The sequence below is a fragment of the Pseudorca crassidens genome, chromosome 5 (genome assembly GCF_039906515.1).
Source record: "Pseudorca crassidens isolate mPseCra1 chromosome 5, mPseCra1.hap1, whole genome shotgun sequence".
Taxonomy (NCBI): domain Eukaryota; kingdom Metazoa; phylum Chordata; class Mammalia; order Artiodactyla; family Delphinidae; genus Pseudorca; species Pseudorca crassidens.
The window spans coordinates 137777789-137802035 of record NC_090300.1 but is presented as its reverse complement, the minus strand read 5'-3'; the positions used below and the strand labels follow the sequence as shown (position 1 = coordinate 137802035).

The 24247-nt window shown below is 45.0% G+C and overlaps 1 protein-coding gene and 1 pseudogene across 2 annotated transcripts in view; both read right to left on the bottom strand.

Annotated features, from left to right (window-relative positions):
• Window positions 1-1190: 1190 nt before the first annotated feature.
• On the bottom strand, window positions 1191-2254 carry LOC137225402 (histone H2A.Z pseudogene; annotated as a pseudogene).
• Window positions 2255-8198: 5944 nt separating this feature from the next.
• The window catches only part of IFNGR2 (interferon gamma receptor 2), a 34674-nt gene continuing 18625 nt past the window's right edge, over window positions 8199-24247 (bottom strand). Inside the window, exons 3-8 of one of the 2 annotated variants that reach the window (XR_010943821.1) lie at window positions 20810-21018; window positions 16361-16506; window positions 12565-12724; window positions 11998-12155; window positions 10428-10560; window positions 8735-8873 (exon numbers count right to left, since the gene is read on the bottom strand). Coding sequence is in view for 1 of the 2 variants with exons in the window: in XM_067739380.1 (XP_067595481.1) it covers window positions 8691-8873; window positions 11998-12155; window positions 12565-12724; window positions 16361-16506; window positions 20810-21018 (856 nt within the window). In the remaining variant the exon portion in view is untranslated. Of the gene's footprint in view, window positions 8874-10427; window positions 10561-11997; window positions 12156-12564; window positions 12725-16360; window positions 16507-20809; window positions 21019-24247 lie in introns of both variants that reach the window. The other variant, XM_067739380.1, reaches the window with a different exon arrangement.

Genomic DNA, 24247 nt, shown 5'->3' with positions numbered 1-24247 from the left:
CTGATCTTCCTTTAGCATAGCATTTTTTCATCATCATTCCTATCATGGTCCATCATTTCTTTCCTCATTTAATACTCTGCCGTCAGCTAAATCTTCCCACTGGAGGGCCCTATTTCGTCATGTCATTTTTCTGCTCAATGCTGATTGCTAACTTGTATCGAGAACTTTCTATGTGCTGTGTATTGTCTCATTCCATCCTCACAATTGGATGTAGGAACTTTTATCTGGAGAGGTGAAGTGACTTGCCCATGGATCAGAATCACAGCTCAGGCCCTTTCTTCCTGAGGGCGAAGTCCTGCTCTTCTCACAGTCAGCATTTCCTGAGCAGCCCTAGAACCTTGGTGTTGCTTTAGGAAAAAGTGTGCACTGGTCAGAGAACCTTGGGAGACCCTTGGCTGGACTAGGTTAAAACATTTTTTTTCCTGTAAAGTTTTTTTCTTAGAGCTTTTTATACACTATGTCTTGTATGTTTTCAGGAAGGAAGTGTCAATTCTATGGTGTTTTCCATCCTTGAGTCCTGGAAATTTATCTCCTGGAACATGTTGAGAAATAAAATTTGGGGAAACTGCTGCTCTGGTGACTTTAGAAGAATAGACAGAATGCAGGGAATTAAAAGGAGAGGGAAACTTAGGTGTGGATGTTGTGATCTTGGGAAAAGCCAGTGGCCAGCCTGACATGCAGAATAGAAAAGATGAGGATGGAGAGAGGAGGAAGAGTATTTCCAGTTGCATTGTTACTGGAGATTTCTGGTGTTGGAGCTGGGATAATTGGGGGACTATAAATTTACGTTGATTTGCTTTTCCCTAATCCTGCCACTGCTATTTATTAGCTATGTGACCCCCGAGGCTGTTTGTCTCTCTGTAAGTGTGGTTTGAGAATTAACATGAGGGAATGCCTCGTGGTGCCTGGAAACAGTAAGTGATCAATAAAGCTGGGTCCTTCTTTCCCTGGTGGCTTTGCCTGCAGTGGTTTTTCCTTCCTCATTTGATGGCTTTTTGGCCTTTTGTCACAAGGTGGCATGCCACCTTAAAAAGAATCTGGAGTCGGTTGGTTTTTGTTTTGAACCTGCCAGTACTTTTTTTTTTTGTTTTTTGGTAGCAGATTTAACACAGCTTAAGTCATTTTACATAGGGTTTTAATTTTTTAATTTTTAAACATTTATTTTGTTTTATTTTATTTTGGGGGGGATATGACCTTTATTGAGCTTATCCACCGGAGTGGAAATAATGTCAGTACAAAACCCAATGTTTGTTACTGTAACTTCTACATCACAATTAAAATCCAAACAGTTTTTTAAAAACAGTCATCTCAATCAAAACCCACTACTTCAGAATCAATAGCTTCTTTGAAGCCACAGTAACACTTAAATATGGTTAAGACTAGAATGCAGAAATTTGGTTGATTGGAAAACTAATTAAACTTCCAACTTGCTCAAACAGAATTACAAAAAGGCAAAATTGTGTTTTTCACAGAGATACAGTCCACTGGAATCACCAGCACTGGACAGCTGTTAGAGTATGTGGAGTCCTGAGATAATAAGGAATCCAGGCATCCTTTAGACAGTCTTCCGTTGTCCTTTCTTCCCAGAGATTTGTGGATGTGTGGAATGACACCACCACCAGCAATCGTAGTCTTGATGAGAGAGTCCAAGTCTTCATCTCCACGAATAGCAAGTTGCAAGCGGCGAGGGGTAACACGCTTTACCTTCTGGTCTTTTGATGCATTTCCTGCCAATTCAAGTACCTCCACGGTAAGGTACTCCAGAATGGCTGCGCTGTACACAGCGGCAGTCGCGCTCACACGTCCATGGCTGGTCGCCCTAGATTTCAGGTGACCATGAATACGGCCCACCGTATTTCCTCTCTGCGAGCGGGAAACCGCCTTTGTCTTGGCCTTTCCGGAGTCCTTCCCAGCCTTGCCGCCAGCCATTTCGAATTCTGCTGAAGCTCAAACAAGCAAGGCAGAGAAAGTACTAGTCAGACACCCAGCGAGAACCTGCCGCCTACGGCTTCGTCGCGCCACGATTCAAACTGCTACGTAGGGTTTTTAGATGATAGTATATGCCTCTTCAATTCTTTAAGCTGCAGCAAATAGGATATTTTAAATTTCTACATGTCAGTGTGGCAGGGCAAACCTTCTAGAGCCCCATGGATAATGTCAGTGCAGAGATCACCAGATCTTTGATTTAGGAGCACCTTGTCCAGGTGACAAAAAGGGATTCAATATGAGGCTAAGTGTATTTACTTCCTGTTATGAAAGTTATCAACGTAGAGATTGAATAACTTTATTTTGAAATAACTTCAGACTTACAGGAAAGTTACAAAAATAACTCAGAGAATTCCTGTATAAACTTTAGATTCCCCAAAGGTTGACATTTTACCGCACTTGCTTTAGTCTATTTTTTTTGAGACCTTTGACAATATGCTGCAGACAGGATGGCTCTTTACCCTTGAATAGTTCCGTGTATATTTCCCCAAATCACAACTGCTGTACAATACCAAAATCAGGAAGTTAACGTTGATACAGCACTAAGCACTTCATTCAAATTTTGCCAAGTGCCCCACTAGTATGATTTATAGTAAAGAAAAATAAGTTATTTTCAGTTCCAGAATCCAGTCCGTGATCACACATTGCATTTAGTTGTCATGGCCCTTTAGTGGCTCTTAACTTTGGACAACTTCAACCTTTGTCATTCATGACTAGGTTTTCTTTTTTTTTTTTTTTAAATACATTTATTTATTTGTTTGTTGTTATTTTTGGCTGTGTTGGGTCGTCATTGCTGTGGACTTTCTCTAGTTGCGGCGAGCAGGGGCTACTCTTCATTGCAGTGTGTGGGCTTCTCATTGTTGTGGCTTCTCTTGTTGCGGAGCACGGGCTCTAGGCGCACGGGCTTCAGTAGTTGTGGCACGTGGACTCAGTAGTTGTGGTTTGTGAGCTCTAGAGTACAGGCTCAGTAGTTGTGGCACACGGGCTTAGTTGCTCTGTGGCATGTGGGATCTTCCTGGACCAGGACTCGAACCTGTGTCCCCTGCATTGGCAGGTGGATTCTTAGCCACTGTGCCACCAGGGAAGCCCATGACTAGGTATTTTTGAAGAATGCAGACCAGCTGTTGTGTAGAATGCCCCTCAATTTTGGTTTGTCTGATGTCCCATCAGGAGTAGATTCTGGTTATACAGTTTGGGCAGGAATAACACAGAGCTTATGTTTTCAGGACATCAAAGCAAGCACACATCTGTCCCAGTACTGGTGATTTTAACTTTGCCTGCCTTGATGCCCAAGGTGGTGTCTTCCAGGTATCTCCACTGTAAAGTAGCTATTTTTCTCCTTTATAATTATTAAAGTACCTTGTGTGGAGAGAGACTGATTAATAAGTCAAACAGAACATGTTCGTTGTAATTTTTACTAACAGCAGTATGTAGACTTGAACTAAAGTGGCCCTGTGATATGACAGAGGAGATATACAATTTGTGTGTAACAAATTATAATCTTTACATATATAAATGCTTCTTGTCTGGTTGAAGAAAAACCCAGATGTGGGGGGAGGGGGAGTATATAACCTTATCCTGAAATCTGCCTGTTTTCAGTCTCTTCCATCCCAGTATCTCTTGGACCAGAGCACTGAGCTTTCATTTTATACAAAATGTGTGACATTATTTCATCAAATTTTATTTTATTTATTTATTTTGGCCGCTCTGCATGGCTCGCGGGATCTTAGTTCCCCGACCAGCAATCGAACCCGTGCCCCCTGCAGGGGAGGCCCAGAGTCCTAACCACTGGACCGCCAGGGAATTCCCATTATTTCATTATGAAAACGAATATTCTCTAGAAAATCGCTGGAAAACAGTAAAAAGAAATTCATGTTACCATCTAAAGTCTACTAGTGGCTTTTTGGTGTGTAATAAGTTTTAAAACTGATTTTGCAAGTTAGCATGGAAACCTTACCATTAATTTTTTTTTTTTTTTTTTTTTTGGCGGTACGCGGGCCTCTCACTGCCGTGGCCTCTCCCGTTGCGGAGCACAGGCTCCGGACGCGCAGGCTCAGCGGCCATGGCTCACGGGCCCAGCCACTCCGCGGCATGTGGCATCTTCCCGGACCGGGGCAGAACCCGTGTCCCCTGCATCGGCAGGCGGACTGTCAACCACCGCGCCACCAGGGAAGCCCCCTTACCATTAATTTTGACAGTTTTTCATGAGGAAATTCTAAATCTCAAAGGAACCAAATACATTTGTATTCTGTGTATGTAAATGGCACCCCTGGGGTTGTGCAGTGCACAACCTATACAAACGTACACATGGCCCTAACTATTGGTGCTGTGTTCATCTTTTAGTTGTAGCATGGGGCTGGCCACTTGAGAAGTGTTTGGGGTAGCTGGAGTTACACACAGTCATACTAAGTTTCACAGCAACACTTCAGAAAGGAGCTAGTAAAGAAGCATATCGGTTTAATTGGTTAATTGAATTTTATGCCAGGCCCTTTACTTGCCCATTGGCAAGGGCCTCAGAGTCCTATGTGGACTCATCAGCTCTTGGAGGGCTTAGGCCTTCTCTCATTCTCTCAACTACAAAAAGTACACTTATTATCTACAGGGACAATATCAAATAGTTCTATTCATTTGAACGCAAAAGTGAAACAAGTCCAATTCATATTTATTATAAATTGTTATTCACAGCACTATTTAATTACAAGGGAAAAGTAGTTAATGTCTTTTGCAAGCGATTACGTTTTAACCAGGGGTATGTACGTAAAGAAACCCTGGGGGGGGTCTGCCTCCCCCCTTTTTTTAATAAATGGGGGGCCTGGAGAAGCCACTCCTGCCTGTATTTCATTATCGGTTTGAAATTTTAGGTGGCATCTCAGTCTTCCTAGAGTGTCGGCAAATGGCACTGACCAGATCCCTCCCCGGAGCCAAGTGCTGCTCCAAGTATCCACTCTGACCAGCTTCTGTGCCCTCCCGAGGCAGCTGGCCATCTTCCCTCACCACAAGCTGGAAGCAAGGAGGAAGAGGTCACTTTTACTGTATCCCCATCAGAGAGCTGTTGCTTCTTAGGAGAGCCTGTGAGCACTTAGGAGTGGGAGGTCTGACTGCTCCACGGGGAGATGCCTGTGTGGATTCGAACTCTCACCAAACAGTTGGGATGGTTTAGGATGTTCTCGCCTAAAATACAGTCTTTCTGGCATAAAGCAAAGTTATTTTGGAGGGCCCTGGGGCACCTTAGGGATACACAGTTGTTTCCCAGTAGTTGAAAGCAGCATAACTTGTGACTATGGACAGAGATAAGTGATGGTAAATGAAATAAAAGTCACAAAGGCAGATGCCCCAATCACGGGCTAGGACCTGTGCCGTTCTCCACGCTGGTAGTTTCTGGTGAGAGGGCAGCAGCAGTTTCTCCAGTTACAGTACACCAGCCAGTGACCTACAGATATGGAGACAGTCTCCCTTCTCTGACCCTATCCCTCCTCCAACTCCCCCCTGGGGGCCTCCCCTCTCCACCGCCATGTCCCTCAGCTCCTCGCCCTGCTGGCCTTGGCACCATCCAGAACAAGAGGGCTTCACCCAGCAGCTTCCTGTCCCAGAGCGCTGAAGTTGTCTGCAATCTGCAAGCTGAGCGCTGCAGAACCCCCAGGGGGCGCTATTCACACTGAGGCGCAGGAGATGGCATGTTCACTTAAAAAGAAAATTCGTGGCACAAATCAAAGTGTCTTGAAAGATGGGTGTCTTATCTAATTCACATAACGGTACATTATGGAATGGCAGCGTCCTTGATCCAACTCACCCATCATCTCTGGGTGACCTATTATTGATGTAGGGCCTACTTTCCTCCATTGATCTTCATACTCCTAAATTGTATCCAGGGTACATAGTCCATAATGTGCTTTATAGAATACACGCAAGAATCAAATACCCCTCCTCCCGTATAATATATGAACCTTGAATTAAACAGTCTCGGTATCAAGTGGGGTCTTGTAGGGACCTTCTGTAACTGTATAAACCTAAATAATGGAAGTGAGTCTGTTTTCTCCTATACAATGAACACTGCATTGTACAGATCAGGGGTCATCAAACTCTTTCTGTAAGCGTTCAGGTAGTAAATATTTTAGGCTTTGTAGGCAAACAGTCTCTTGCAACTACTCAATTCTGCCTTGCAGTGCAAAAGCAGCCACAGGGTCCCAATAAAAGTTTACTTATGGACACTCAAATGTAAATTTCATATACTTTTCATGTGTGATGAAATATTATTCTTCTTTTGATTTTTGCAACCATTTAAAGATATAAAAACTATTTTTAGCTTACAGCCTGTACAAAACCAGGGAGCAGGCTGGATTTGGCATGTGGGCGGCAGTTTGCCCTGTTATAGGTAATTTATAGACTTTTTCCAGCTCAAACATGATTATGTACTTAGCTTGACTAGAAATTAATGTCCCAAGTTAGTATAAGTATTAATCCCATTGCTTAGTCATTTATTTGATAAAGTAGAACCAGGTGTTTCTTTTTGGAAAATACTATTAAGAAGGAGTATCTTACTTACTCAAATAATTCCTGTCCTTTCTCCCTGGGGCTGGATAACAGGCCAGCCCCATGCCCCCTGGGGATGCTTACTGAGGAAGGATGGCGCGGGCCCGAGAGGAGAAGCACGGTTGGACGCTTGGTGAACCCAGTTGGGTGTCAGTGTAGCCCCTCCCCTATAAAGCAGTAACCTTGTAGAGTTTGGCCCCTGTAGCCCCTCCCCTATAAAGCAATGACCTTGTAGAGTTTGGCCCCTGTAGCCCCTCCCCTATAAAGCAATAACCTTGTAGAGTTTGGCCCTTGAGTGGCACCTGGAAATAGTGCTGGCCCTGGGCTTGGGCTCTGAGTCTGTCACTCACTGAAGCTGCTGCCTGCAATTAAGAAGGGCCTTTCTGAGCCTGAACCCCAGTCTGCCCCAGGACACTGGACTGATTCCACCCCGAACCCAGTTCAGCCTTATCAGAATCTGGTCCCCACGGCCAGCCTGCTTGCCCCCGACTAGCTGGCACCTCCTTTTATGGAGGGTGGCACAGAAGAGCTTATTCCTGACAGAGCTGATCTGTCCCCATTTCTGCTGGGTTCAAACTCTTAACCGGTTCTCTTCCTGCTGTATACATGTCCTCCTCTCCTCGCTGGGCTGCTTCGTGTGGCCCAACAGAGGAAGCTCTTCTATCTTCCATTTCCTAAATGATTTGAGGGAGGTCTTTACCATTTCCCTCTACTAACTCTTTCTCCAAACCTGTCCCAACTCAAGGTGCACCTAATCAATAGACATCTCACAAGGGGACTCGCCTGGGGTGGGTGGGTGTCCTTTTCTCTCATGTCACCCTGGATGGAAGGGTGCACAATGATTGATTGGTTAGAAAGTCAGCCCAAGAGCCAATTCCTCACCAGAGGCACAGGGCCCCAACAGAGACACAGAAGGTGGTTCCATCGACCAGTGCTGGAAGCTTCATGTACCTCCTGTCAGCATCGCCTCTTCCCACTGTCAAGGTTAGGCTGCCAGTAGGGGCTTCTTTCTCAGGCAACCTTACGGCAACATGTCACTTTGTGTGTGTGTTGGAGGGGAGGAGTGAAGCTACGCATCCATCTCCTAAACGTTAAGAGTCATATATATGGATTTTATTTTTTAGAATATATTTCCTTTTATTTATTTATTTATTTATTTGGCTGTGCCGGGTCTTAGTTGTGGCACGCAGGATCTTTTAGTTGCAGCATGTGGGATGAAGTTCCCTGACCAGGGATCGAACCCAGGCCCCCCTGCATTGGGAGCGTGGAGTCTTAACCACTGGACCACCAGGGAAGCCCCCATATAAATGGACTTTTAATTAATATCCTCTGAACAAAATAACCCATCAGTACTTGCATCATCAGAAGACTTGCAGGCCCAGTGGCCATCACTATTGCCCATTGCCTAATTCTCTTTACACGCCTTGCTCAACACATGTGACATATCACGTACAAATGCAGGGCTGATGCAGCTTCTGAGAATCCCCTTCCTAACTTTTCAAGGAATCAAGTGACACAGGTCAAAATTTCTTGCTGCGTGACCATGAGGTCTCTGGGTAGCTCTACTGGGTGTTATTTAAGAAAACAAAAATTTAGATATAGTCATTTTTAAAAGTTGAAACTTTGCAGAAAATAGACCAAAATAAAGGTGAAGAGGAAAAACTTCACAGACTTTTAAAAAGTTAACTGTACAGTCTTTTATTTCTAGCTTGAAAAGAAAAAAATGACCCTTAAATTAATAGGAAACTATTTACAGGATTAATCACATTTTAAGCCAGGACACTCAGTGTCCCTTGTTACAGGGAGAGGCTGGGACAGCTTAGGTGACCTGCCCAAGGGGCCCAAGCTCCTTGCCATAGCCAGGAGAGGACCCCGTCTCCTGACCGCCTGGCCCCACCCACAATGTACAAAATATCAGAGGGGTGCCACAGCCATTTTGATAACAAATAATTATGGGCCTTTTTAGTGTTTAAGAGAAACCTTAATTTTTTTGGTATGTAGAATCGGTCTAGAAACTTGTTGGATTTAGGAAATTCTTAGTTTAAAAAAAGTAAGTTTTTCTCTCCCACGGGACCCAGGACCTCTCCCCAGGCACCCCCGGGTCTTTTCATGACAGGAATAAGGAGTCGTGGGCTCCATCAAGTCCTGACAGGCACATCCGCAGCTTCACTGTCTCAGGGTCCTCCTTCCACAGGCTGGTGGCTTGGATCCGTGCTTTGGTTCAAAGTGTTTTGGAGAATGTCTTCTTGCTTATTCTCTGGAAACGACACGATGGACACAGAGTCCCAGGCATCATCCTTTGGCGAGCTGTCCTTGTCCAAGGCGTCTAAGATGGGCTGAGCTGGATCCTTTAAATACTTGAAAAGGTTGAACACCATTATCATAATTTGTTTAGCAGTTCCAAATACCAGAACTTCATACTTTAGTTTTAGTTGGCATAATCCTATTTCATTCAGGTGTAACTTCCAATTCTGTCCACCAACGAAGTAACTTCTAAAACCGGACCCCTGTTCACCCCCCATCTCAATAACTCACACGAATCCAAGGGCCAACCCAGGGAATACTCTGAAAGCACGAAAGGGCAGCGTAACTCAGGAAAAGCAAGTTCTGACTTGCTGCACTGGATGAGGGCTTGTGGATTATCAATCCTAAAATGTCTCTGGAATTCTAACTTTTCAGGGAAGGAGGAAATGGAGCCTCTTGTTCAACTACCATGGGGGCAAAGAGGGAAAGTTCACGAGCATTTTTCTCAGCCACTCCACCCACTGGTTGGTTCTACTTCACACAACACACGGGGTGCAGAGGATCTGTGCTACGCAGCCCTGGGCGAACCAGAAGGCGCAGGTCCTCAAGGCAAAGTGCCGGTCCACAGGCCTTAACTTGCCCTGGCCCTCCTGCCTTGGCTCTGGGCTTAGCCATCAATTACCAAGTTACCAAGAACCAACTGCCCGGCTCTTGGAAATGCTGAAAGATACTGAAATACGGTCAGCTTAGAGCTGGCTGATGAGAAGACGAATAACCACGAATCACGCGCACTTGTGAAACCTCAAAAATATAAGTGAAACCTGATTCATTATTCTCATGTAACTTCAGTGACCTTTGATATAGACTTTTCACACTTTCTCAGAAAAGTGAACCGAAACACTTTATGTTTTAGATTCAAGCACCAAAGGAACAACTAGTACTAAATTCACTTACTAGGGTCCTGCTGCTAGTTCTGTGAGACAGAGTTATTTGTTCGTTTGTTTTTTAAATTTTTTGCCTGTGCCACGTGGAATGCGGGATCTTAGTTCCCTGTCCAGGGATTGAACCTGTGCCCTCTGCAGTGGAAGCTCAGAGCCTTAACCACTGGACCACCAGGAAAGTCCCGAGACAGAAATTATTGATGCAAGTAAAATTCTGAGTTGAGACCTGTTACGTTGTGACAGTATTAACCAGGGAAGGTTTTTTTTTTTTTTTTTTTTTTTTGTGGTAAGAACACCTAACATGAGTTCTACCTTCTTCACACAGTTTTAAGTGCACAACACAGTACTACCTACAGGCACAATGTTGTACAGCAGAAACCAGAACTTATTCATCTTGCATAACTGAAACTTTATACCATTTGAAAGCAACTCCCCGCTCCCCCTGCCGCCTGGCCCCTGGTAACCACTGTGCTACTCTCTGCTTCGATGAGTTTGACTATTATTCTATTTAGATTCTTGATAGAAGTGGAATCCTGCAGCATTTGTATGGAGGTTCCAGTAGGGAATTTAACATGTGCTTCGCATAACGTCTGTGTACTTTAAACACCTCATGACAGATGAAGGGAAACAAGTGACTATAGCTCTTTCTAGAAGCACCACTCTGTCTTTACAGACTAGATACAACAACATAAGGTTCTGTTTCCAGTACTTTGACCCTGATCTTACTGCAGAATGATGAACCCCCAGAAGCAAGTGGTTCCAAATATGCTTGTATCAGCTAGCTTCTGATCCCAAGAATGTCCCGGCTGTCTCCTCAGAGGGCCTGGTTCCCTCGCAGAGCCTCAGGGGGTCGCTGGAGCTGGGCAGGAAAACAGGACTTTCCATAAGACCTACCCACTCCACTTTTCTTTCTTAAATCCTTTAAAATACTAGTAACATCCCCTGTGTACTCGGCGTGCAAGGCTTTGAACTCACGGCTGTGGGTGTTTACTCTAGAATCCTCCTGCCTGCACACTGTCTGACCCAAAGCTCATGCTCTTGACTGCTGTCCCCACTGGTCCATGTCCCCTCCAGCCAGGCTCCAAAAGCCCGGGACTCTCGTGTTGTCTCCAGAGGGAACTACTGCGGCCGATCTCCTGTCCGGGCCAGACCAGGCCACCTTTTGGCCAACCTCGTGCCATTAAAAAAATTAAAAAAAAAATTTTTACTTTATTTAACTAATTAATTAATTAATGTATTTGGCTGTGCCGGGTCTTAGTTGCCGCATGTGGGATCTTCGTGGCGGCATGTGGGATCTAGGTCCCTGAACCCGGGGGATTTAACCCTGACCCCCTGCATTGGGAGTGCCGAGTCTTAGCCACTGGACCACCAGGGAAGTTGCCCCCCAATTTTTTTTTAATTGTGGTAAAATACACATAACATAAAATTTACCATCTTAACCATTTTTAAGTGTACAGCTCAGTAGTGTAAAGTCTATTCACATTGTTGGGCAATGATCACCACCATCTGTCTCTAGAACTTTTTAATTAATTAATTTATTTATTTGGCTGTGCCGGGTCTTAGTTGCAGCATGTGGGATCTAGTTCCCTGACCAGGGATTGAACCCGGGCCCCCTGCATTGGGAGTGTGGAGTCTTAACCACTGGACCACCAGGGAAGTCCCTAGAACATTTTTCATTTTGCAGAACTGAAACTGTCCCCGTTAAACACTCACTGCCCATTTCCTCCCTCCCTCCGGACCCTGGCAACCACTATTCTACATTCTGGTTCTGTGAATGTGAGTACTCTAAGCACCTCATATAAGTGGAATCATGTAGTATTTGTCTTTTTGTGACTAATTTATTTCCCTTATCATAATGTCCTCAAGGTTCATCCATGTTGTAGCATGTCTCAGAATTCCCTTCCTTTTTAAGGCTGAGTAATATTCCATTCATATGTATACACCACATCTCTCTCTTGTTTTTCTGGCTGCACCTGTGGCTTGCAGGATCGTAGTTCCCTGACCAGGGATTGAACCCGAGGCCAGAGCAGTGAAAGCGCCGAGTCGTAACCACTGGACTGCCAGGGAACTCCCACCACATTTTATTTATACATTCATCTGTCGATGGACACTTGGGTTGTTTCTACCTTTTGGCCGTTGTGAATAATGCTGCTATGAACATGGGTGTACAAAGAACCAAGTGCTGCTTTTAACACAAATCTCAGTGTCATGGCTTTGTCCACTGCTCTACTCTTAGGCGTTACCAGGGGGGCATGAAAGGCTGACATGTCACCCTTTTAAATGTGTACACACATACCTCTTCTATTTGTGATGGGATGCTTGGTGCAGAGTGAAACCAGTATTTAACCAGGCCTCTGTATTTCAGTACCAGGAAGAGACAGGCCCCCACCAGCACTGACAGCAACAAAAAGGTTCCCATAGAGATCAGGATGACTTGTTGAAGCTTGGTAGCGGCTAAACAGGTGACATAAAAGTGAACAAGATGACCATCCTACATACGATACAAACATCGGGTAATTTCTCAGCCACCACTGCAATAAATAGAGTTCTCAGCCACCACTGCAATAAATAGAGTCCCAGTAAACTGGATGGATACTGCCCCTCCTCCACCCAGCCCTGTATGCTTTAATTAATAGCTAGTAAAGGCAAGCCTAAAACAAAGCAAGTGTTAGCTGTCTGGCAGCTCTTGCTACTGGAGACTTCAGCACGAGCTTGTTATGTCTACAGTGAAGTGCTGTCCTAGCCCCTTCTCTCTGGGTCTCCGCACTCTCACCACCCTCCACCTAATAAGGAATCCCTGATTGCACTATTTTAGGAGTGTTCTGTTCCCATCTCAGAAAGGACTTAAGAAAGCATACATTACCATCCACTGTTGTTTCGGAGCAAGATATGTTGCTTAAATGCCCAGGTCTAGAGATGTTTTCTTTTGCCAAAAACAGTTCTGCCTTGAGTTGGAAACAGTATACTCTTAAGGGTTTTAAATCATTCAACGTGATGAAGTTGCTCCTGAAACGGTGTGTCACCTACGTAAAATACACCAAGAACCACACCTGAAAATCACCCACATAGATATGGTCAAGCCCCTTCCATCTTCTCCAATGTTTCCTCAAATTCACACTGAACACAATAACCAAAGAAGAAGGTAATTCTGTTTCTAAACAAACAATACCAATTTTATATGTATCACATATGCTTATAGCAGACAAATTTTATATGTGAAAATTGGTGAGGAACGTCAAGAAAGATGCTGATGGCATTAGAGCTGTGTTTCTGGCTGTGAGGTCCGAGGGCCCAACCGAAGCCCCATCACAGCAATGGAGGGTCCAAAGCTGGAATTTAGCAAATCCCAGTTTCTAGGACGAAATTTTCTCCTTTCAAATGAACATTTTGTATTTCATGGTTAATCTCATCTAGATACTTGAAGTTAGTCAACAAATAAAGGAAAAAAGTCATTCTAGGAGATAATGTTCCTTTGGTTCCCAATCTGCTTCTGGTTTTCACTGAAATGTGCTGACTCCTTTTATAGTTTTGGTCAAAATGATCTGAGTGATTTATGTCATCAGGAAAGAGTTGGGTCCCAAATTCTTAGCGGATTCTGTCCCCTCCTTCCCTCCCTGCTGCTACCCTCCCTCGGGTCTTGTCACCTCCACATGGTCAGTCAATGGTTCCTCACTCTCACCTCAGACAAACTGTCACTGTTCCACAGGGAAAGGAGAAAAAACCCCACTATATTACGGCTATATAGGATTTCTCATAAAGGACTGCTTTCATTTTTTTTTTTTTTTTGTCTGCTGTGGGTCTTCATTGCTGCGTGCGGGCTTTCTCTAGTTGCGGCGGGCGGGGTCTACTCTTTGCGCGGTGCGCGGGCTTCTCATTGCGGTGGCTTCTCTTGTTGCGGAGCGTGGGCTCTAGGCGTGCGGGCTTCAGTAGTTGCGGTGTGTGGCCTCTGTAGCTCCGAGGTATGCATGTGGGACCTTCCCGGACCAGGGATCGAACCTGTGTCCCCTGCATTGACAGGCTGATTTTTTTTTTTTTTTTTTTTTTTTGCGGTAGGCGGGCCTCTCACTGTTGTGGCCTCTCCTGTTGCGGAGCACAGGCTCTGGACGCACAGGCTCAGCGGCCATGGCTCACGGGCCTCGCCGCTCCGCAGCATGTGGGATCTTCCCGGACCGGGGCACGAACCTGTGTCCCCTGCATCGGCAGGCGGACTCTCAACCACTGCGCCACCAGGGAAGCCCCAGGACTGCTTTCTGATTTTGAGATACTACAGTAGAATATACTATAGCCATTTGAAATGGTGGAATATCACACACACTCCAGAACGTGGAGGTGAAGCTGCTTACATATGTTGACTGAAAAAAGGCAGATTTTTCAACAGTATATAGAACATCATCTTATTATTTATTTATTTATTTGGCCACGCTGCAGAACCTAAGTTCCCCGACCAGGGATTGAACCCGCGCCCCGTGCAGTGGAAGTGCGGAGTCTTAACCACTGGGCTGCCAGGGAAGTCCCATGATCTTATTTTTAAAAATACAAAATGATCATATTATATTTGAATAGTAGGATTAGAGATGAGTTTTAATTTTTTTCCCTCCGATTTGAAATGATGACTGCCATGGCAGAGGAGAAACAGTTTTACTCCTGATGTCACAGAAAGCAATTTTAAGAACAACATTCTTTTTGAGTAGTTTATTTTGGCAGCCAGTTGGCTATTCCAAAAGTTAGAATCACAGACTGCGGAGAAGAGCTACCATGCAGGCCTGAGACCGCTGTCCTTAGAAAGGCTTGCTTGCAAGGCTGACCCAAGGCTGGCATCTGGGACTTGGATTTGAGCAGTGTTTCCGCCATTCCCTGACTGATAAGGGTGGTTTCCTGTATAAACAATGCTCTTTATGCTGAACACCTGCTCTCCCTCTGGGAGTCTGGAGTTTTGGTGTCTATGTTGGGCAGAGGGTGCCTGTGTGACCAGCCCCCAGTAAAAGCCCTGGGCACTGAGCCTCTAACGAGCTTCTCTGGTAGATAAGATTTCACACGTGCTGTCACGTCACTCTTGTTGTTAAGTGTGTCCTGGGTGACTTCCAGGGGAAGACTCGGAAGCTTATGCCTGGATTCCTTTAGACTTTGCCCCATGTGCCTCTTCCCTTTGCTGAGTTTGTTTTGTGTCTTTTCTCTGGAATAAATCACAGCCTCGAGTACAACTATACACTGAGTCCCATGCATCCTTCGAGCAAATCTAGGGGTTGGACTTGGGGACCCCTGACATACAGACTCACAGCTGGAAAGGAGATCGTACAGGTGGCTTTCAGAGTTACTTTAGCCCCAGAATCTTTTGTTCATGAAAGTCCAAAGTATACATGCTCTGGCTGAAAGGGAGAAAGGGGAATCCCTTCTGCATTCTTCCAGGCGTTCTCTATTCCAGTTGACCAGACCTTGACCTCAGGATTTCCGGTCCCTGGAAACGATTATTTCTTTCTTCCCTATTTGCTAAGAGTCTGTTCTTCAGTGAGTTTTGCCTTCCTCGGTGTTTTTACACTCACCACAAAGAAATGAAGAGCAAGTGCAAACATCAACTATGTGGGAGAGAAACAGCAATTAAGAGCATGGACCTTGAGGCTAGATGTCTCCTCTGCTTTGCTGTCAGTTGCTGGCCTTGGGCTAGTTACTTAACCACTTGGTTTCCCTCTCTGTGAAACAGGTGGGTGTAAAGGTTAAATGAGATGATGTATCTAAAGTGCCTGGGCCAGGTGCCAGACACAAAGAAAGCTCTGGATAAACATAAGCTCTTATTCTTATAAAAAATTATAATAATGTTGAACTTAGGAAATCACGAATTTACACAGGTAGTAAAACATCACTAAATGTAGCTTGGAGGGACTTCCCTGGTGGTCCAGTGGTTACGACTCCACGCTTCCACTGCAGGAGGTGTGGGTTCGATCCCTGGTTGGGGAACTAAGATTCCGCATGCCGTGTGGCGTGGCCAAAAAATAGAAGAAAAAGAATGTAGCTTGGATAATCAGATACTGGAGGTGATTAAAGGCCGTCAGTTTTTTCTTGTGCTACCCAGGGCTGACCAGACCCCTTTTGGTCTGACCCACCTTTGTCAACCTTACCCTGCCCCAGCCCCTCACGTGGCCTGCATTTCTAAAGGATTCGAGCACGTGCAGTTCCCCAAATGTGCCGAGCCTTTTCCAACCTACTGGCCCTTCTCGCTAGAACACTCTCTCTCCTTCCAGTAGACTTTTCACCTATTCATATTGCCCTCTTTGCAAACCATGCAAACCAGAGAATTCATATAGTTAAACCTTGCAGACTGCAGTAGTAAGTTCATTGCTGTAGAAACAGGCCCACAGAAGCTCCCCAAACTCCGGAGTGTGGCAAAGGCACCATGGGCACCGGCTGAGTCCAGACCCAGACCATGGGGACCATGTGATACCAGGCAGAGAGGGCCCTGCAGATGGGTCTGGTGGGAGGGGAGTCTCAGCACAGTGAGTAGAAGCAGAGGTCCTGAAGAGAAAGAGCAAAACCGCTAAGGCTCAGCCCCTAAGGGGATACTGGGATACCCTGGTGTCCTTGGCCACTTTAAAGTAGACTTTCTTTTGCTATCCAGAAACTCCAAAGAAATGAAAATCAAAAACAAAGAGGAAAAGTGCTCTTGCCTGTTTGCTTCCTCCCTTTTCCCAGTAGTAGACATAATACCAAAAAAAGGCCACGGAGGCAGGGACATCAAAGGGAGAAGAAAAGCTGATGATAAGGGAACCTTCTTCTGGGGTCACCCAGATGTCTTCTGGAGGCCCGATGGTGGCTGAAATAGAATTACAAACAAAATCAATCCATCAGTCTACGTATATACGTAGATACATATATATACATACACATGTACATCATATATATATATACAGAATATGTATATTGTACATGTAATTATATTTAGTATGGTACACACATGCATATATTTATATATGCCATGAGATTGCATTCAGACTACCAGAGGCTGTTCTGGGCACCAGATTTACTTGGAAGGCTCTGGGGCAGGTAGCCCAGTGGAGCTACAGAGTGGCCCCAGGGGTTTCTGGCCTTCACGGAAGGAGGGGTCCTCACAGTTGTCCACATGGCCGCGCCTGCCCACCCCCAGGAGACAGCTCAGGTGCAAGGATCGGGCAGGTACAGGGCACTCCCTGGCTCAACCACAAGAGCCAGTATTTCTCATCACAATTCCACAAGAAGAGTTTCCAGAGTCCCCACAAGGGACATGCCCAAGTTACAAGAACCCCTTCACTCAGCAATGCCCCAGACACGGTTTCCTACCAGGTGGTTAAGACTGGCCTGGTTGAAGTGCTATTTACCAACCAGAGGTCCTTCTGACCATAAGCAATGCTAGTAAGTCAGAAAGAGAAAAACAAATATCGTGTATTAACACATATATGTGGAACCTAGAAAATGGTACAGATGAACCGGTTAGCAAGGCAGAAATACAGATGTAGAGAACAAACGGATGGACACCAAGGGGGGAAGTGGCAGGGTGATGGTGTGATGAATTGGGAGATTGGGATTGACATATATACACTAATATGTATAAAATAGATAACAAATAAGAACCTCCTGTATAGCATGGGGAACTCTAATTCACTTCGCTGTATAGTAGAAACTAACACAACATTGTAAAACAACTATACCCCAATAAAAAAAGGAAAAGAAAAAAAAATAACGTGGTTCATATGCCACCTTTATCAGGTTTCCAGAGAGCTGGAAGGTTAACCAAAGGTCACATTTTCATGCAGAGAGGGAAAAGATTTTGTTAGCCCACCAAAAGTGGTGTTTAAAAACTTTTAAATACGTGTATCTTTCTAGCTTTTTCTAATACAGTGATTAAATATAATAACTGAGAAATATTAGCAGCATACGTCTATTTGTTAAGGCTTTTCATATAAGTCACAGGACAGCCAAGGACTATGGCTCATGATATGCTCTTAGAAGGAAGATTACGGCATTTATCAGCTGAGCATTTAAATTGTATAATTAACCAGAGGAACTCAGATCAAAATACAGGTTGTGTCCTCCAAATTCTAAGAGGCCTGTTTCTGCATCTTCTATACACACAGATGATCATATCACGGTGACCAGTTCTGCGTTCACCAAAGTGGGGCTGGATTTCTCTCTCTCACTTCCACACTCCGCCCTGGGCTCTCCCAGGTTGGGGAGGGTTAGGCATGTGTTCTGGTCACCTTTCTCTCTCTGTAAAAGTAACTGGTCCCTGCAGGGTTTGCACTCATGCCCTCTGATCTCCTTTGTTCTGGTGGAGGAACTAAGTCCAGACAGATACAGGGTCGGGCCTGGCCCACCTCAAGCCACAGCGATGTTAGTGGATTAGCTGTGTGTAACAAAAAGCTCTCATTAAACCTGCTCACAGATGCTGGCACTCACGTCTTCAAGCTACGCTTTTGAAAGCGAAGTGACTGGAGCATGGAACAACATGTGGACCTGCAGGCCCAGGGCCCCGCTGAGCAGATTCTCTAGACTTTTCTGTGACTTACCCACCGGAGTGGGCATGGGAGCCTGGATGACTAATCACTTAACCGCTGAAAGGTCAGCACCGAAAGACCTGCCCTTCTGAAGGGCGTGCCAGATGGAGAATCTGATACCAACGTGATGAGTCTGTCTCTCGAAGGCGGACAGTCTGCCTTTTCTCTGGGCCCTGAAGGAGGGCTCAGTGGATCTATGGGTCATTACTGATAGCAGTGTCCACAGACTGAGCGATCACTCTAAACCTGGCAACACGGACTTTATATCCGTGTCCACACAGATCTATGTAACAACCACAGAGGGCCATCCCCATTTCCCAGAGGGGGAAACTGAAGCCCAGAGGGACATTACTTGCCCAGAGTAACAGCCGGTAAGTGGCAGTGTTGGGATTTGAACCCAAGTTTATGTGATGCCAAAGCCTGCCCCCTTCAGGCACCATCTCATCCCTCTACCCTCAGTAAAGCATCTTCAAGTTGGTTACCCATCCTGACTTGACCGTAAGTGCTGAAAGCAGCGATGGGCTCTGAGAACACCACTGTCTTGAAGTTTACCAGTGACTCCCCACCAGTAACTAACCGAGGACATGGCTGCCCAACTCTGGCCGGGAGGAGAGAGAGCAGCAGCTGGCTGACTCTGGACCAGCAACTTGATGACAGGTCCTGCTTCTGATACCGCCATTACTTTTTTCTCCACTAATTCCCACTTAGGTAATGCTTGATAGCTCAGATGTGTGATGGTTCTCCACTCAAGGACAAATAACTTGTCCACAGAAGACCAGCCAGCAGGGACTGCACTGTCTTCTCATACCATCCTCAAATTGCTAGCAAAAACCTTTTTTTAAAAAATAATTTAAAAAAAATTTATTTATTTATCTTGGTTGTGCTGGGTCTTAGTTGCGGTATGTGAACTCTTAGTTGCGGCATGCATGTAGGATCTAGTTCCCTGACCAGGGATCAAACCCGGGCCCCCTGCACTGGGAGTGTGGAGTCTTAACCACTGCACCACCAGGAAAGTCCCTTTCTTAGCTTCTATTACAGAAAATTTCAAACATATAGAAAGTAGAGAAGACTGTAAACAAAGCTCATGTACTCATCACCCAACTTTAAAGCAACCATCAAGTCCTGACCAGTTTTGTTTCTCCTGTGCCCATCCACCTTGTAAGGACCACCTTGCCCCTCCCACTCTCTGGATTATTCTGAAGGAATCTCAGACATTACATCATTGCATCTGTAAATACTTCAGTATGTATCTTGAAAAGACCAGACTCCCCGCCTTTTTAAAAAAAATAACAAAATACCATTACAACACCTAAAGTCTATTAGCAACAATTGCTTTATAAATCATCAAAGATCTAGACAGTGATCACATTTCCCCAATTGTCTTATACCTCTGTTTAATTTGAATCAGGATCCCACGAAGTTCCATACTTTGTGTTTGCATAGACACCGGAGAAACATTAGGCATGGCTGACCATGTGAAAAATGAATAATTGAAGGAACACATCTATAAACTAGTGTCTGACGACTCTCATGCTCCCTTCCAACATCTGGGAGCATATCTGTTCATTCAATCATTCCACAGATATTTTCTCCTATGTGCCAGGTACTGTTCAAGGCTGAACTAGAATCCTTCCTGAACGTAAAAGAAGTTGTGCCATGTAACAGTGATCAGTGAAGCCAATATGCTAGTATTTCCTCCAGCACAGAGGTTAGCAAACTTTCTCAGTAAAGCACCAGAGTGAGTTGACGCTCTGACTGGTCACGCAGCCCCTGTTGCGACTACTCAGCTCGCCTGTTGCAGCTTGGAAGCAGCCATAGACGGTATATGAAAAGATGGGGAAACTGCATTCCGATAAAACTTTTTTTTTTTAAATTGAAGTATAGTTGATTTACAGTATTGTGTTAGTTTCAGGTGTACAGCAAAGTGATTCAGTTATACATGTATTCTTTTTCAGATTCTTTTCCATATAGGTTATTACAAGTTCCCTGTGCTATACAGTAGGTCCTTGTTGTTTATTTTATATATAGTAGTGTGTATATCTTAATCCCATACTCCAAATTTATCCCTCCCCCCCTTTCCACTTGGGTAACCATAAGTTTTTTCTCTATGTCTGTGAGTCTGTTTCTGTTTTGTAAATAAGTTCATTTGTATCATTTTTTTAGATTCCCCATGTAAGTGATATCATACAATATTTCTTCCTCTGACTTACTTCACTTATATGATAATCTCTAGGTCCAACCATGTTGCTGCAAATGGCATTATTTCATTCTTTTTTATGGCTGAGTAGCATTCCATTGTACATATATAACACATTTTCTTTCCAATAAAACTTTACAAAAACCAGTTGGTGGGCAGGATTTTGACCTGCAGGCTGCGGTTTGACAACTCCCAGGCCTAGCAAATCACCCTCCCCTAGCCCCAGCTTCCGTGGTCAGTACTCGGGTTTGACGATCATACCCACCTGGGTGCTGGTTATTTAGGGTGAGAGGCAGGACGCAGGGGCGTGGAGTCAGTACCGCTCAGCGAAGAGGAAAGTGAAGAAAACCTGCAAACGTTAAAGGAAGTTTGTACCCAAGTCGTCTTACCATTCCGATAGTGTTCGAACCAAGGCGCCTCTACCCAGGCAGAGACGAGGTCCCCCAGCTTAGCTCGGAGGCGTAAAGTGATGTTGAAATGCCGTGGGAAGCCCTCCGAGAGGCTGTTTGCGGTAAAGTTGCACTCTGTCCCGGTGAGGTTCGTACAATCCACCCTGCTGTCTTTTCTGTTGACGTCATACCAGGTACTACTCGTGCTGCTGCAAAGGGAAGAAGGATTTTACTTTGCACAAGTCTCTCTTTGATCACATATTAACAGTTTCCCCAGAGATGAGTTTTTATTTATTTATATTTTATTTTATTATTATTTTTTTTTTGCGGTACGCAGGCCTCTCACTGCTGTGGCCTCTCCTGTTGCGGAGCACAGGCTCCAGACGCGCAGGCTCAGCGGCCATGGCTCACGGGCCCAGCCGCTCTGCGGCATGTGGGATCTTCCCGGACCGGGGCACGAACCCACGTCCCCTGCATCGGCAGGCGGACTCTCAACCACTGCGCCACCAGGGAAGCCCCAGAGATGAGATTTTAATTCGATGTTTTTGATTGAGACATTGCTCACATACCATACACTACCCCCATTTAAAGTGGTACCACTACCCCCATTTAAAATGGATTTCAGTAAATTCACACGGGTGTGCAGCCTCAGCACAATCCATTTCAGGACACGTTCATCATCCCCTAAAAACCCCTGCACCTACAGCAGTCGCTCTCCACTTCCTCCACCCCCCAAGCACGGTACCACTGATATACTTTCTACCTCTATGGAGTTGCCTGTTCTGGACATTTCATAGAAATACAATCATGAACTATGTGGTCTTTTGTGACGAGTGCCCTTCACTTAGCCTGTTTTACTTAGTATGTTTTCAAGCGTGATACATGTTGTAGCATGTATCAGTACTTCATCCCTTCTTATGACCAGATAATGTCCCATTGTATGTACATACCACATTTAGTTTATCCACTGATCTGCTGATGGGCCCCTGGGTTGTCTCCACTTTTTGGCTATTGTGAATAATGCTAAGAATATTCGCATGTAAATTTCTTTGTGAACTTATGTTCAGTTCTGTGGGGTGTATACCTAGGAGTGGACTTGCCGGGTCATATGGTAACTCTATTTTTAACTGATTTCCGAAGTAGCTGCACCATTTTACATTCCCACCCACAATGTATGAGGGTTCCAATTTCTCCTATCGTCACCAACACTTGTTATTATGCCTTTTTTATTTTATTTTATTTTTAAAATAAATTTATTTATTTTATTTATTTTCGGCTGCATTGGGTCTTCATTGCTGCACACGGGCTTTCTCTAGTTGCGGTGAGCAGGGGCTACTCTTCATTGCGGTGTGCAGGCTTCTCATTGCGGTGGCTTCTCTTGTTGCGGAGCAAGGGCTCTAGGCGCGCGGGCTTCAGTAGTTGTAGTGCGCGGGCTTCAGTAGTTGTAGTACACAGGCTCAGTAGTTGTGGCTTGCAGGCTCTAGAGCGCAGGCTCAGTAGTTGTGGCGCACAGGCTTAGTTGCTCCGCGGCATGTGGGATCTTCCTGGACCAGGGCTCGAACCCGTGTTCCCTGCATTGGCAGGCGGATTCTTAACCACAGCACCACCAGGGAAGCCCATGCCTTTTTTATTGTAGCCATCCAAGTGGCTGTATTTTCCCTGGTGACTAATGATGTTGAGTATCTTTTCACGTGCTTATCGGCTATTTGCATATCTTCTTTGGAGAACTGTCTACCCAAATCCTTTGTCTATATTTTAATTGGGTTATTTGCCTTTTAATTTTGAGTTGTAAGAGTTCTTTATACATTCTGGATACAAGTCCCTTATCAGATATATGATTTGCAAACATTTTCTGCCGTTTTGTTCTACAGTTGATTTTAATGCTTCAAACTCAGCCTCTGTAGCCTATGTCTTAGGCTGTTACAGGTGTTACATGTATGATACTGTGTTCATACAAACCATACCCATACTTCCTGCTGGTGTAGAGTTTGTTTTTACCCCATAGCTGCCCATTTAAAGAGAGTCTTGGCCACATGAAAACTTTGCCAAATGTAAGGCCATGCATCCTTGTAAGTGAGAATGCATTCCCCAGAGTCCCAATGCCACCTGCCCACGTGGGATTCTACTCGCTGACTCTGAGCTCTGTCCTTAGGTGACTGACTTGAGAAAAGGCAGGGAGGAAGCTCTAGAAGCCTCAGTAGTGCGGCAGCAGGCACGTCCCCTCTAGGGACAGGCTGTGCCCTGGACAGCAACTCTGGCCTGGAAAGCAAGGCCAGGGGAGACAGGAGAAATGAGGCTGAGGGGGTCACGGCCACCAGCTCTCACACAACACATGTGCTTCTAAGTGTACCTCTGACCCTGCCTGGAGACTTATCTTCTGCTAATGTGGCGGGTGACCAGATGAAAGCCACATGTGGCCAGGGATTCCACAGAAGACGCCCACCATACTCCACGCCCTGGGGCCACAGGCCCTAATGGGGAAGGGACCACAAACCACAGGCAGCCCCTCTCAGTCTGGGGGTGCTGTGCTTCACAAGGGGGTAAGTGTTTTTTTTTTTAAGTTATACAGATACTTAAAGGTACTATAACCTTCTCCCTGCCAATCCCAGCTGTTGAACTGGGGCAAAAGGCCCTCTCCCTGATTTGCCAGGGAACTGACCACCCATGTTCCATCTCCTCCCCTCACCTCCAAGCTTGCCCCTTTCGGATTTATCCCAGGGATGCAAGGGTTTTTCAATATACGCAAATCAATCAGTGTGATACACCATATCAACAAATTGAAGAATAAAAACCACATGATCATTTCAATAGATGTAGAAAAAGCTTTTGAGAAAATTCAACACCCATGTATGATAAAAACTCTCCAGAAAGTGGGCACAGAGGGAACCTACCTCAACATAATAAAGGCCATATATGACAAACCTACAGCTAACATCAGACTCAAGGGTGAAAAGCTGAAAGCATTTCCTCTAAGGTCAGGAACAAGGCAAGGAGGTCCACTCTCGCTACTTTTATTCAACATAGTTTTGGAAGTCCTAGCCAATCAGAGAAGAAAAAGAAAGAAAAGGAATCCAAATTCGAAAAGAAGTTAAACTGTCACTGTTTGCAGATAACATGATACTATACATAGAAAATCCTAAAGATGCTACCAGAAAACTACTAGAGCTCATCATTGAATTTGGTGAAGTTGCAGGTTACAAAATCAATACACAGAAATCCGCTGAATTTCAGAACTACTTTTTAAAAGTGTTTCTCAGAAAAGGTGTTTAAAAGGGCACAAGCCCTCCAAATTTAAATGAGAGCTGACACATGAAGGTCAGCAGTTTGCGGGGGTGGGGGGAAGTGGAGTTCTGGAAGGTGGCCTCCCCATCTAATTGCAAAGGACAAAAATAAGGTGCTGTGGGCCCCATTTAAATGGATAATGAAATGGACACAGCC